This window comes from Mizuhopecten yessoensis, unplaced genomic scaffold (genome assembly GCF_002113885.1).
Source record: "Mizuhopecten yessoensis strain PY_sf001 unplaced genomic scaffold, ASM211388v2 scaffold9109, whole genome shotgun sequence".
NCBI classification, from domain to species: Eukaryota; Metazoa; Mollusca; class Bivalvia; order Pectinida; family Pectinidae; genus Mizuhopecten; species Mizuhopecten yessoensis.
The window spans coordinates 142,608-158,718 of NW_018407883.1; the positions used below are offsets into that span (position 1 = coordinate 142,608).

At 36.4% G+C, this 16,111-nt stretch overlaps 1 protein-coding gene across 10 annotated transcripts in view; it reads right to left on the bottom strand.

The window, feature by feature from the left end:
- Window positions 1-4,358: 4,358 nt before the first annotated feature.
- Window positions 4,359-16,111, bottom strand: part of LOC110457371 (transmembrane and coiled-coil domains protein 1-like) — a 100,264-nt gene continuing 88,511 nt past the window's right edge. For all 10 annotated transcript variants that reach the window (XM_021508613.1, XM_021508604.1, XM_021508606.1 and 7 more), the window contains 4 exons: window positions 12,397-12,622; window positions 9,445-9,666; window positions 9,049-9,227; window positions 4,359-6,863 (listed from right to left, as the gene is read on the bottom strand). In XM_021508613.1, the coding sequence (XP_021364288.1) occupies window positions 6,737-6,863; window positions 9,049-9,227; window positions 9,445-9,666; window positions 12,397-12,622 (754 nt within the window). In that variant the 3' untranslated portion in view covers window positions 4,359-6,736. The remainder of the gene's footprint in view (window positions 6,864-9,048; window positions 9,228-9,444; window positions 9,667-12,396; window positions 12,623-16,111) is intronic.

Sequence of the window (16,111 nt, forward strand, 5' to 3'; positions counted from 1 at the left end):
TGTGAAAACAAATTCAGTTTACTGAACAAACAGGAATAACCTTAAAACATTTTAACCCTTTTCACCACTGTAGACCATAATATTAATGGACTCATCCAGATCAATGCATGGTAGAGTCTACTAAAGTTACATAGGGGTACAAGGGTTAAATTAAGAAAAATTCTGCATTAAGGAAGTTCCACTAGTCATTCTCAAAATATGATAATGAAGTAAATGGAATAAAGTTTGATATATGCTTGTGAAGGTGTAAAGCAGAAGAAGACACAGCATTCCAATGCCTCAAAAATAATTGTAAAATCCAATTTTCCAACACCTTAAATCTATCATTGCTTTGTTCTTATGATGAACGAATGACGCGCAAAAGTAAAGATAGTGAAGCCTAACTCTGCTTTTGACGCTGGCCCATTTTGTAAACAATGATTCATGTCACAAAATATGAGAAACATGTAATGTAAACAATCTTTGTTTACTTCAAAAATACTTAAGTAAATAAAAAATATATTTGTTATGATAGCAGTTGTCTACAGGAATTACCAGAAATGCCCACATGAGATTCAATCCTTTGATAAAGCTACATCATCATCAGGATCAACATGCATTAAGTTAACATGTTGTTATACATTAATTTTGTCCAGATTTACTTTTATTTAGTAAAAGAAATATGTTAGATAATTACAATCCACGTTTCCTAACTTCAATGTTCAAATTGCTATCATTATTCCATGCATACAGACAAATCTATTGTGTTCGTGTGACTAGCTTATTTTACGTTTTCGATTTTAGTCAAGAGAAATTATACCCAAGCGAATTTAAAATTAGCTGATATAAAAAATAATCAGTAAAATTCGTACCAGCAAAACATGAAAATAAATTGATGAAATAGTATTAAGTTATACACGAGAAAAACACGAAAATCAGCTAATGGAAAAATAGTCAGGGAAATTATATATCAGCAAAACATAAAAATTGATGAAAATTGATGTAAAACTGTAGTATTTAGCTATACACCAGAAAACCCCCCAGGATAATTAACTGATTTAAAGGTAATCGTTACACCTTATTCCGTCTTTGCGTATTGCAGAGTTATCTTTTCTTGGGAGCAGGTATTGATTGTTACGTCACTTGTTTGTGAGAGTACGTCATCAATTTTTGAGAAAACGACGTAAATTTCTCGCACAAATCAATGACGTAACAGTCAATACCTGTTCCCAAGAGAAGATAACTCTGCAATACGCAAAGACGGAATATGTAAACTTGAAATACATTGGTCTATAAAATTAGATAAGTCCATAACGTACCAAAAACAGTATTTTAAGTTAATGAGAACCACACACCATCAGGATCAGATCACTGGGCCAAAACTATTCATACATAAATACATAAATATATGTAGCCTGATTAGCTTCATCTGTTAACTCATTCACCCCTGAAATTTCATAATGGACTATTCCAAGCTTTGAATTGGAAGAGTTAAAATGTGCCGTCTTAGGGACGAATAAAATGTTCAAAGGCAACTTTTTATATATTAGAAATATTTTCCAAATAATATTTGAGTGTGTTTTTTGTTTTCTTCCATATTTAGCTTCAAGCTCATCATCTTGCATCATCTACGCGTGATATTAGTTATGAATTTCAAATTCTTTTTGTAAATATGATAGACTGATGTTGTATATGTGTCGGTACAAAATGAAGCTAATATAATCAGGCTTTTGAACAACTGTGATCTCGTAGCAGGTAAGACAAAACAAAATATACCTTTCACATAATAAGTTAGGATGCTATGGGAATAAACAGTCGATCACACTTGCTTATCAAATGACCAAGGACATGTTTCATGTTAATATTGCATGCAAATAGTCTAGTTGTGGTTGCACAAAAACAATGACCAGCATGTTTTGATAAAATTTCTGGAAAAAACATGAATGTTTCAAACCATGAGATAGATAAGACTTTATGACATAAATGAAAGTATCTGTTAATTGTAAAGTTAAAAAAAGATGTAAAAATGACAAAAGTGACTCAAACAACATACAGAAATGTACGCTGTATTACAATCCACTGAATTATTTTCGACACACGTGACTTAAATTTGAAATGGTCCTTTCTAAATACTTTGTACTGAGAATCTGACAAAAAGCTAACTCAATTTAACAATAATACTAAGGTCATACATAAAACAATGTTATGGGTGATTTTTAAATAACAAATTGCAGCTCAATTAATCTCTTCAAATTACACATGACATGGCAAGCTCATAACTTATGATCAACACAGCTAACACATTACGGTGACACATACCAATTTATAGGAGCATGAATGACATTTACATGGGTTTACATTTCGGTCCAGGTGTCCAATATTTGATTAACTTATCCCTTTCATCAACCGATACTGGACATTTCCCAACATTTCTCAAAAATCATGTTTTGAAAATTTGTGTTAATGGTTCGGCTCGTAAAGATTATCAGAACTTGAACCACTGGGCACAAATAAGGTTATATCATCTAATGATGAGGTGACAAAACATAGCTAAATCATTAAAGCATTATCCTAAATTAAATTTCCCAACTAAAATTGTATTGTAATATTTATCACAAGTATGTATTATTTCTCATCAGAGTGAAGTGAAAGATGTGGTTGTTTTTATCTGATATGTTGTTTTTACAAAATATCGGCTCTGTTCCAGAATGTTTTAGATGAGGTGTACGGGTAAAGACTGCTATTTTTAATGTTTGTTAAAATGCCGTTGAACATTTTACATTTTGCTGTGCACTATGCATTATGTAATCTGCGTATTGGGAAAAACAGAGATAAAAAAAAAAGAAGAGACAAATAATATTTTCATGGAACGTGGAAGGACAGCGTCGCTAATAATACAATAATGATATCTCCATTCTGTTATAGGAATCATAGAAACTGGGACTATCAAAATCATGGTACAAAGAAAACATTATTGAAGTTAATAAAAATGATATTATTGTAGTTTTAAGTAAATTATTTTAATGTCATTATACATGTAATGTAGATACATATGAAATCTGATATATATCTGATCGTTACTTCGTTTGGAAATTTCATACACAGAAAAAGGGCACATTAAAAATTCCCAAAAAATAATTGCAAGACACGAAAACCTTAAGTTATGGCTACCTCGATATGACTTAACCAAAATTGTCCAAAAACTCCCCACTTCTATCTACTGTAAATGAAGGAAGTTAGAAACATTTCATATTTTAAACAGTCCGAAATAAATGACATTAGCTTTTCCATTCTCTAGTAACTGTTCTAGACCCCACATGAGCAAGATATCGACTCTATGCATAGGTAATCCATATGGTACTACAATATTCATTTTTGGCATATATTCTAAACGATGAAACCAAATATTGGATTACCAGGGCTCAACAATTTAACTTCAACAGCTCTCAGTTACGAGCTTTATTCCACTTTAGACATATATACTTTGTATTGGCAAAGTGGAGGAAATTAACTGGCAATTCAATGAAGTAATCCATTTTTAAAATAGATTCTTCGTTCGGTATTTAGCTGAATCCTCTCTAGGATGAAAGAAAAGACATTCTTTATATCTGTTCAGACAAGCTCAGGATTCACACAGAAAATGACAAAACATTCACAGTACACTGCCCCAAGAAATAGAAAAAGAACTATCAATTATTATTTGTTTGTCAAGATTTTGATTCACTCCATACACATATTGTATGCAACAGGAGGTCAATCTTCAGTTTGTCAGGATATTTGACTGTTTAGCTAAATACAAGTTATACAAATATACTGGAAGAAATAAATAGCTATAGACAACAAACTTTTATTAATACACACTTACTTAGTCTACTTCAATTTTTTTTTTTTAGTTTTGTAGAAATAGTCATTTTCTATCACATTGGAAACCCTGAAGGTCATTTGTATTTGTATAAAAAATCACAAATGAAATCTTAGAATAAAAATATTTAAGTTATACCAATTATTCATCTATAAATCAAACTCTTAACCACAAATTGAATATTTTCATTCAAATTTAAATTTACACAGATTTTTTTTTTATTGCACTGTACACTCCAATACATTTTCTAGTATTTCTACATTAACAGATTACTTATTGTTCAGTTTATATCAAACAGAATTTCTCCAAACATTATGATTTTCCCTTATAAATCTTGATTGTGTGTCAGTTAAATAAGTTCAATTGTGATGTTCCAGCATGTTAATGTTTCTGTCTGACACATACAATATGGTGGAACGTTTAACTAAGGACTCCGCTGTAAAGCTGGTATATTTTTTAAGGCCTAGAAGATATATACATTTTATGTCAGGAATTCATTGTGTATGTTTTGTTTTTGTTTTTTACTTTTGCCTAATTTACCTTGTACAATTTTAATGATTCATACAATTTTGTTTCACAGAAGTTGTGAATCCCCTGGGCATTCATCAAATATCCAATCAGAAAAGGAAATTATATCTCGGGATTGTTTTTTTGTGAGATATCAATTTTTGTCGTTGTTAAACAAATGTTTATGATGTAATCCTTAACATAATTTTAGTATGCATATTTAATACTTTGTATCCCAAAACAAAAGATTTCTTTGATGAGAATCATCTTGCCCCAACATATATATCATGATAGGACATGGTTATCCACCGATTCAAAACAATGGCGACACTGCAGGGCTACAGAGGAAGGAAAAAGGAGGTTCGAGTCCATAATGTTATGTTAAATACCATATCATGAAAATATGTTTTACAATATGAAAACCTCAATTTCATTTTAATGATATTTACCACAACTTTATTAAGAGAATGTACTGCAGTGGATACTCTGAAATCCCAGCAAGACGGGCAAACTCTTAGTTTACTCCTCCAAGATAGTCGCAGGAGAAACACAAAGGTTAAGGAACCCCCAGATGCCCCAAATAAAACAAAAAGAGATGGGAAAGACTCCTCATGGTTAAAGAGGTTTTGTTCCACCGACAAGTCTGCTGGCATGGCTGCTTCAACCACAGGACCAAATGTCCTCAGAATGTAACTACTACAGAGAGAAATCAATTTAAGGATCCCCGTACCACTGTCAAAAACTGTAGGATAGGACACTGTTTTTTCTGGCATGACATTAGCTTTGAAAAATCATTTTTGAAAAGACAACCATACCTTGCGAGACTTTTAAGAGACATAATAAAGATATATAAAACAAAATATAATCAACAGCATTGTTCCGAGTGTCAAATATTGAGTGGGGCTAGATCGGGATTCGTACTCTGAACATCAGATTGTTATACTTTCGCTCTAATTGATTGAGTTACCTGGACACCTGAAGTGCCCTGGCCAAACTGTGCTACAGTTATATCTATATCCAATTAAAGCTGAAGTTAAGGGGAGGTTACTGTATATAGGAGAAACCACAGCGCAATGGAACAGGGATCCTAAAGAATGATCGTACCTTGTGTAATGCCCAAAACCCATCCTCAGTCTGATTGCTTCACAGATCCACCAGCAGACAGAATAAGAGAAGGTATCTCACTGACCTTGCAAATGTGCCGTCAAGGGAAGTAACCGCGAGTGAAATCTTTATGTTGGGATACTAATGATAGGTACTTGTATTGATTATGCATACTTAAGTTATGGTAATCATTACTGAAATTAAACAAGTCATTTAAGTACAGTAACACATGCATGATATAGATTTGTGTTTTAATTTTTGTAAGGAAAAGGTGAGACTTAAGCTTGAGTAAGAAGAGGTGTTTCTGAGAGTGAATAGTGTTCTACTGTATTTGTATATTAAACCTGTATTACGTTTGTATTGTGTAGCACATTTATCACATTGAAAGACACACATCTAAAACTAATCGGATATAACTCGCTCCGCCTTTCTATCACCTTATATCACGGGACATGCAATGCATGTGGAAATTAAAATATTCATGAGATACAGTTCAACAACAAAGCAATTCAATAACTATTCAATAACCTTGCTTGGCAAGGGACATAACTCTCATTTTAAAACGAAAATCATCTGTTACAATTCCTGGATGGAACAGTATTTTGTTCTCAAGTGCTAGTTTTTGTAGTCAGCTATTTAACTAGATTCGTTTGACCAGTGTGGTTGACCTCTAGATCACTTGTCTAGGGTCTCGACTGACTGACCACTCTGTAATGCCTTACTTCACAACCTCATGACACGAGCATGACTAAATCTGGAGATGTTCTCACAGCACAACCATCCAGTCCTCCAATCTATGTGCTAGGGAGCTTTATAAACTTACCATATTCACACTTAAGTTTTCCAAATGTCTGATTTCAAATCAATCGTATCCAAGCCAGGATATCACTTTTACAAATTATTCAATCCATCTTTAACGTCTTTACGTAAAATTCTACCGCAGAATTCTGTGTAAAATTCCAGATGGAAACACTTTTAAAAATGTCACATTATGTTAACTCCATTACACAAGCTACTTACTGCTGAAGAACGCACACAAATGTTTTGAAATCTAGATCGCATTCCAGATCTTCTCTTGGCAAGAATACATCACATCAAATGCAAGCATCAATATTTTCCAGAAAAGTATGGAGCAACGTTCATTGCGAGCACTGACAATATCCCAGTATTGTGTCGAGAAGTGTCAAATATAATAGTCATTTCCACCGACAGTCGCCCAATCCCAAATACTGATCAGTTTCCAGTATATAGAAGGTCAGACTAACAACCAGAATACACGTGCTGTTATCGTCGCGGCAACAACTCCACGATATAATTCCAAATGTTATATATAGTCGTTGATATCATTCCCCAATTCTGGCCCACTAACACCAACGCAAATATCAAAACAACGGTGCTGAGAATCCTCGCTCTGCAAATAAAAAATGTAATTATGAAACATGTCAAAGTATCGATCGCCGACTTTCAACATTATGACAAAACATCCTGGTTATATTTGTGTAATTTGACAGTTAACATTGCTATTATTATCCCTGTGACCCGGGACTTCGGTGGTTATATGTGTATAATTTGACAGTTAACATTGCTATTGTTATCCCCGTGACCTGGGACTTCGGTGGTTATATTTGTGTGATTTGACAGTTAACATTGCTATTGTTATCCCTGCCACCCGGGACTTCGGTGGTTATATTTGTGTAATTCGACAGTTAACATTGCTATTGTTATCCCTGTGACCTGGGACTTCGGGGGTTATATTTGTGTAATTTGACAGTTAACATTGCTGTTGTTAACCCTGTGACCCGGGACTTCGGTGGTTGTATTTGTGTAATTTGACAGTTAACATTGCTATTGTTATCCCCGTGACCTGGGACTTCGGTGGTTATATTTGTGTAATTTGAAAGTTAACATTGCTGTTGTTATCCCTGTGACCCGGGCCTTCGGTGGTTATATTTGTGTAATTTGACAGTTAACATTGCTGTTGTTATACCTGTGACCCGGGACTACGGTGGTTGTATTTGTGTAATTTGACAGTTAACATTGCTATTATTATCCCTGTGACCCGGGACTTCGGTGGTTATATGTGTATAATTTGACAGTTAACATTGCTATTGTTATCCCCGTGACCTGGGACTTCGGTGGTTATATTTGTGTAATTTGACAGTTAACATTGCTATTATTATCCCTGTGACCCGGGACTTCGGTGGTTATATGTGTATAATTTGACAGTTAACATTGCTATTGTTATCCCCGTGACCTGGGACTTCGGTGGTTATATTTGTGTGATTTGACAGTTAACATTGCTATTGTTATCCCTGTGTCCCGGGACTTCGGTGGTTATATATGTGTAATTTGACAGTTAACATAGCTATTGTTATCCCTGTGACCTGGGACTTCGGTTGTTATATTTGTGTAATTTGACAGTTAACATTGCTATTATTATCCCTGTGACCCGGGACTTCGGTGGTTATATTTGTGTAATTTGACAGTTAACATTGCTATTGTTATCCCTGTGACCTGGGACTTCGGGAAATTAGTCTAAGACATGATTGACACATTTGTCTTCTCAGTGTCTTTTTATTTTTCTCCCTGAAGTCGAGACTCCCGTTCTAAACTACAAAACAGACTGCTGTAGATGTATATAATAAAGTTTTAACGCAGGACTGTCCAGGATTTCCAGAATGTGTCATTATTTATTTCAACCTTCCTGACCAGTCATAAAATTATGTATATATCACTGTATAACTGACATATACATATTTCAATTTCATCACAACTTCGACAATTAAGTACTTTGTTGATTCTATTTAACATCTCCAGACTTAACAGTTTTCAAAATAGGAATTTTCGCCCAGTCAAATATTCGCCAATTACTGACAAAATCCTATTTGCCTAGTGATAATTTTGCCATTCACAGGTATTTACTACACGTATATGTTTATGTCCCATACTAATATTCGTTGTCAAAATAAAATTGCCCTCATTAGGAAAGGCAAAAAAGGCGAAAATCAAAACTACAGCAAAAATATCTCAGTATACAGCACTACTTCTATTTCAAGTTATATTTACTTCTATTTCAAGTTATATTCACTTTCGCATAATTTGCTAATAAGTATGGAATAAGAATTCTAGCATGAGACAAACAACTATTTATGCATAACCACATATATCTAGTAACCTCATGTGATGACATGATATGCTTTAAAGTCAGTACACATAGGGAGAAAGTGCGTGAAACGTGACTAAAACTGCTTTGCTCAATCTATCTTTCCCTTTTTATGTATCAAAATAACTCCGAAGAGCATTTATTTGATTCATACACACCTGCTATGATCAGTACACCACACACTGCAGTAGCTAGGAGATCATATCATTTGACCACACGGAATTAGATTTTGAGTTTGTGTGAGTTTGGACTTGCTTGAAGGAGCTTCAAGGTAGATTGTTAAATTTTGGTCATAATGAGGGAGTCTGCCTCCTAATGAGGGAGGTTTGACAGCCATAAATACAATAAGGCCAGGTTTTTTAACAGTCTGTATATGTTAAAAACCTAACCGTGAGGTGGGTTTGATTCGGCCGACACATGCAACATGTCTTACCTGGTTGTGAGGAAGGGAGCCACCAGATGGGCTCCTGTAGATACGAAGACAAGTACCACGGCCAGAAGAGCTAACAAAACATTGATCAACTTGGTAAGTAAAGTTCGAAATGTCACATTATCAACCATCTCCATGGAAATCAACTGCTGCTGTTGTTGCTGAAGTTCCATCTTCGATACCTGTGGAAACACAGTATACGTTACATTGCCTCATTTCAAGACCAATGAATTATCAATGAAACACAAGGTGTGTAAATGAAAAATTCTCTGACTTTCAAAATGAAAATGCTATTAAAATCAACAATAAAGAACAGATTTTTCAAATATTCTTTCCGGTAAATTATTTATCTAAGGAATTCAATGATTTTACAATAATTAATGCCTATTAGGAACTCACTCTAGTTTGACAGTTTTCTAAGGACTCGTGAAGGTCACCCGTCCGCTCGTCTAGTCGGTACTCAATCTTCTCTTCCATGCTGCTGATATCTTGCCGTAGATTTGTAACCTCGTTCTGATGAAGTTCTGTCATATCATTCATCTGTTCCTCAAGTCGTTCAGAGCGATACCGCTCCTCCTCGAGGTATGTCTTAACCATAGTGAGATCAGACTGGGTATCAACCTGCAAAAACAAAACAATTCCGTATTTTCCCGTTTTTGTTACAGTATAAAGCAGTTATAACACCTTTGAGGGAAAATTTTACATTATGATGTCATACTCCTCTGGTAAGAATTTCTCCTTGAAGGATTCCTGTCCAACTGCAGGTAAATGACTTGAGACTTCATTGTTGTTTTATATATAGGTAGAGTAACCTCCCCTTAATTTCGTTTTAAATATGGATGCTTTTGCTAGCCAGGTAGCTCAGTTGGTTAGAGTATAAGTAAAATAATCAGAGGTGCAGGGTTCGAATCCTGGTCTGGGCAAGCTGAATTTTTACACTTAAAACACTAGTACTGTTGCTGACTATATTTTGTTTATTTTGTCTATTTATCAAAGCTATAGGCTAACAAACAGTTTCCAATGCACAGTTGCTGTATTTGTAAGTGGCACCAGTATCCTTAGCAGTCTCAACTTTTCCAGTAGCCTTGAAAATTACCACGTAGCTTTCAAACTAATTCAGTATTCATTTAATTTATCCCGTCAACTTCAAATTTACCATGTATCCTACTTCTTAGTTTTTAAATTTACTCTGTAATCTTCAAACTTACACAATAGCCCTCAAACATTATTTATAGCCTTCAAATATACAAATGAGGCTGTCAACCTTCTTTTAGCCTTCAAACTTACAGAGTAACCTTCAAATATTACATTTCCCCTTTAAACTTATAAAGTAACCTTCAAACATTCTCTCTCTTTAGCCTTCAAATTTACACAGTAGCCTTGAAATATTCTCTTTATAGCCTTCAAACTTACAAAGTAACCTTCAAACGTTCTCTCCCTTTAGCCTATAAATTTACACAGCAGCCTTAAAATATTCTCTTAAGCCTTCAAACTTACACAGTGGCCTTCAAACATTCTCTTTAGCCTTCAAACTTACACATTGGCCTTCAAACATTCTCTTTAGCCTTCAAACTTACACAGTGGCCTTCAAACATTCTTTTTAGCCTTCAAACTTACCCAGTGGGCTTCAAACATTCTCTTTAGCCTTCAAGCTTACACAGAGTAACTTTCAAACATTCTCTTTAGCCTTCAAACTCACACAATAGCCTTCAAATATTACATTTCGTCTTTAAACTTACAAAGTAGCCTTCAAACTGAGAGTAACCTTCGAAAAATATGTTTAACCTTTGAACTTTGAGCAGCCTTCAAACGTTATATATAGCCTTCAAACTTATAGCGTAGCCTTCAACTTTACACAAAGCAACTTTCAAACATTCTCTTTAGCCTTTAAATATTAATTCCCTTTAGCCTTAAAACTTACACAGTAACCTTCAAATATTACATTTAACCTTCAAATGTTTAATCTCTCTTTCATCAAACTCACAATCTTGTCTTCAAAATTATTCTGTAACTAATGAACAAACTCGGTTTAAACATAGCCTGCCACTACCAAACCTTCTCTACAACCCTAATCACTCACCCTCTAACTACCAACCCTTCTCTACAACCCTAATCACTCACCCTGCAACTACCAAACCTTCCCTACAACCCTTATCACTCAGCCTGTAACTACCAAACCTTCTCTACCACCCTAATCACTCAGCCTGCAACTACCAAACCTTCTCTACCACCCTAATCACTCAGCCTGCAACTACCAAACCTTCTCTACCACCCTAATCACTCAGCCTGTAACTAGCAAACCTTCTCTAACACCCTAATCACTCAGCCTGTAACTACCAAACCTTCTCGACAACCCTAATCACTTACCCTGCAACTACCAAACCTTCTCTACAACCCTAATCATTCAGGCTGGAACTACCAAACCTTCTCTACAACCCTAATCCCTCACCCTATAACTACCAAACCTTCTCTACAACCCTAATCACCCAGCCTGCAACTACCAAACCTTCCCTACAACACTAATCACGCAGCCTGTAACTACCAAACCTTCTCTACAACCCTAATCATTCAGGCTGGAACTACCAAACCTTCTCTACAACCCCAATCACTCAGCCTATAACTACCAAACCTTCTCTACAACCCTAATCACTAAGCCTGCAACTACCAAACCTTCTCTACAACCCTAATCACTCAACCTACAACTACCAAACCTTCTCTACAACCCTAATCACTTAACCTGCAACTACCAAACCTTCCCTACAACCCTTATCACTCAGCCTGTAACTACCAAACCTTCTCGACAACCCTAATCACTTACCCTGCAACTACCAAACCTTCTCTACAACCCTCATCACTCAGCCTGGAACTACCAAACCTTCTCTACAACCCTAATCCCTCACCCTATAACTACCAAACCTTCTCTACAACCCTAATCACCCAGCCTGCAACTACCAAACCTTCCCTACAACACTAATCACGCAGCCTGTAACTACCAAACCTTCTCTACAACCCTCATCACTCACCCTGTAACTACCAAACCTTCCCTACAACCCTAATCACTCAGCCTGCAACTACCGAACCTTCCCTACAACACTAATCACTCACCCTGTAACTACCAAACCTTCTCTTCAACCCTAATCACTCACCCTGTAACTACCAAACCTTCCCTACAACCCTAATCACTCAGCCTACAACTACCAAACCTTCTCTACAACCCTAATCACTTACCCTGCAACTACCAAACCTTCCCTACAACCCTAATCACTCAGCCTGCAACTACCAAACCTTCCCTACAACACTAATCACTCACCCTGTAACTACCAAACCTTCTCTAACACCCTAATCACTCACCCTGTAGACTTTGAAGTCCTTGATGAGACAATGCAGGGTTTCATGTAGCAGTGCATTGCTGTCGTGTAGTCCCTTTAGTTCTGTGACAAAAGGGTCCAAACTAGCCTGTGTGAGGATTGGGAGTTGTTGTGATGTATTCTGGGATACAGACGGAGGACTGCTGTGGGCTCCGAACCCAGACCCAGATGTAATACTGCTGTTATCGTCATCAGACCCATACTTAAAACTGTAACAAAATAAAGTGTCATTAAAATTCTGGAAATTATGATACAGAACATGAAATTCTTTTCTTTTTCTCTCTCTTTCTATTCATAACGCACCTGAAATGAAACTACAAATACTGTATTAATGTCTTTTTTGTTTACTATTTCTTTCCTCACACAAAAACTGTAAGGCGTTGTCACCTTGGTCCAGCAGATTGCGACTTCATAGATTTAAAAATATTCCCCAAAAATAATCATAATTGATCAATATTTTTGGTATTTAATTTTGATGCTGAAATAAATTCACCCACAAATGTTTATGACAAGTGTTTTTTAACACAGGATTACTGAAGAGTTAAACTGGACAGCAATGTGGATATGAAGATGAGATGGAATTAAATAGCTCTTGAAATAAAGATTGGGATTCTTTTTTTTATATTTACTTTGTATAATATCCACGTATATACCATAGATAGCCTGGACTCAACAAACTTGATAGTACCGATATAGCACTTATACATGTATCCCGACACAAACCGGACATATTCTGTACCTAAGTCGTGTACATGTATAGTTCAATATAATTCAGGTTGTCATCAAGAACAAAGCAGGTAAAACCTATAATTGGTGTATAGCAATAAGCAGGTGATGAGGTAAATTATTGTGCTGTGTCACAACATGTTTAACACTATACTAGACAGTAGCCTGGTCTACATTACAACATAGTGACGGTAACAAGCATCTGTACAGACACTGACAGTCAAACCTACTCCCTTACCTTTATACACTGACAGTCAAACCTACTACCTTACCTTTATACACTGACAGTCAAACCTACTCCCTTACCTTTATACACTGACAGTCAAACCTACTCCCTTACCTTTATACACTGACAGTCAAACCTACTCCCTTACCTTTATACACTGACAGTCAAACCTACTCCCTTACCTTTATACACTGACAGTCAAACCTACTCCCTTACCTTTATACACTGACAGTCAAACCTACTCCCTTACCTTTATACACTGACAGTCAAACCTACTCCCTTACCTTTATACACTGACAGTCAAACCTACTCCCTTACCTTTATACACTGACAGTCAAACCTACTCCCTTACCTTTATACACTGACAGTCAAACCTACTCCCTTACCTTTATACACTGACAGTCAAACCTACTCCCTTACCTTTATACACTGACAGTCAAACCTACTCCCTTACCTTTATACACTGACAGTCAAACCTACTCCCTTACCTTTATACACTGACAGTCAAACCTACTCCCTTACCTTTATACACTGACAGTCAAACCTACTCCCTTACCTTTATACACTGACAGTCAAACCTACTCCCTTACCTTTATACACTGACAGTCAAACCTACTCCCTTACCTTTATACACTGACAGTCAAACCTACTCCCTTACCTTTATACACTGACAGTCAAACCTACTCCCTTACCTTTATACACTGACAGTCAAACCTACTCCCTTACCTTTATACACTGACAGTCAAACCTACTCCCTTACCTTTATACACTGACAGTCAAACCTACTCCCTTACCTTTATACACTGACAGTCAAACCTACTCCCTTACCTTTATACACTGACAGTCAAACCTACTCCCTTACCTTTATACACTGACAGTCAAACCTACTCCCTTACCTTTATACACTGACAGTCAAACCTACTCCCTTACCTTTATACACTGACAGTCAAACCTACTCCCTTACCTTTATACACTGACAGTCAAACCTACTCCCTTACCTTTATACACTGACAGTCAAACCTACTCCCTTACCTTTATACACTGACAGTCAAACCTACTCCCTTACCTTTATACACTGACAGTCAAACCTACTCCCTTACCTTTATACACTGACAGTCAAACCTACTCCCTTACCTTTATACACTGACAGTCAAACCTACTCCCTTACCTTTATACACTGACAGTCAAACCTACTCCCTTACCTTTATACACTGACAGTCAAACCTACTCCCTTACCTTTATACACTGACAGTCAAACCTACTCCCTTACCTTTATACACTGACAGTCAAACCTACTCCCTTACCTTTATACACTGACAGTCAAACCTACTCCCTTACCTTTATACACTGACAGTCAAACCTACTCCCTTACCTTTATACACTGACAGTCAAACCTACTCCCTTACCTTTATACACTGACAGTCAAACCTACTCCCTTACCTTTATACACTGACAGTCAAACCTACTCCCTTACCTTTATACACTGACAGTCAAACCTACTCCCTTACCTTTATACACTGACAGTCAAACCTACTCCCTTACCTTTATACACTGACAGTCAAACCTACTCCCTTACCTTTATACACTGACAGTCAAACCTACTCCCTTACCTTTATACACTGACAGTCAAACCTACTCCCTTACCTTTATACACTGACAGTCAAACCTACTCCCTTACCTTTATACACTGACAGTCAAACCTACTCCCTTACCTTTATACACTGACAGTCAAACCTACTCCCTTACCTTTATACACTGACAGTCAAACCTACTCCCTTACCTTTATACACTGACAGTCAAACCTACTCCCTTACCTTTATACACTGACAGTCAAACCTACTCCCTTACCTTTATACACTGACAGTCAAACCTACTCCCTTACCTTTATACACTGACAGTCAAACCTACTCCCTTACCTTTATACACTGACAGTCAAACCTACTCCCTTACCTGTATACACTGACAGTCAAACCTACTCCCTTACCTTTATACACTGACAACAAACCTACTCCTTTACCTTTATACACTGACAGTCAAACTAACTCCCTTACCATTATACACTGACAGTCAAACCTACTCCCTTACCTTTATACACTGACAGTCAAACTAACTCCCTTACCTTTATACACTGACAGTCAAACCTACTCCCTTACCTTTATACACTGACGGTCAAAACCTACTCCCTTACCTTTATATACTGACAGTCAAAACCTACTCCCTTACCTTTATACACTGACAGTCAAAACCTACTCCCTTACCTTTATATACTGACAGTCAAAACCTACTCCCTTACCTTAATACACTGACAGTCAAAACCTACTCCTTAACCTCCTATTAAACCCAGACGATGGGAAAATATTTTCTAACATGCATGTATATAAGTATCTAATTATGTTTAGGTCAGGTCATCCTCGATATCCAGGGGTAACGCTCACTTTTGCTCTCTGCACCCCTGGAACATGTCATAACAAAATTGAAAGCACAAAGATAGCTGTTTGATTGGTCTCAGGTAAAAACAAGGTTACCGCGAGCGGTACATAATACGCCCGTCACACATTGAATGAGCAGTTGTTTGTATGATTGAAATATATGAAGTATTTGTGAGTAATTGATATTAAAAGAGAAATCATTCAACAAAACTGGTAGATCAATGAGTGCAATACAACATCATGGAACGCATGCATCGCATTAATGAAACCAAGGGAAATAACTCCACAAATTATGGTCGGATAATGGCGGTTATCGA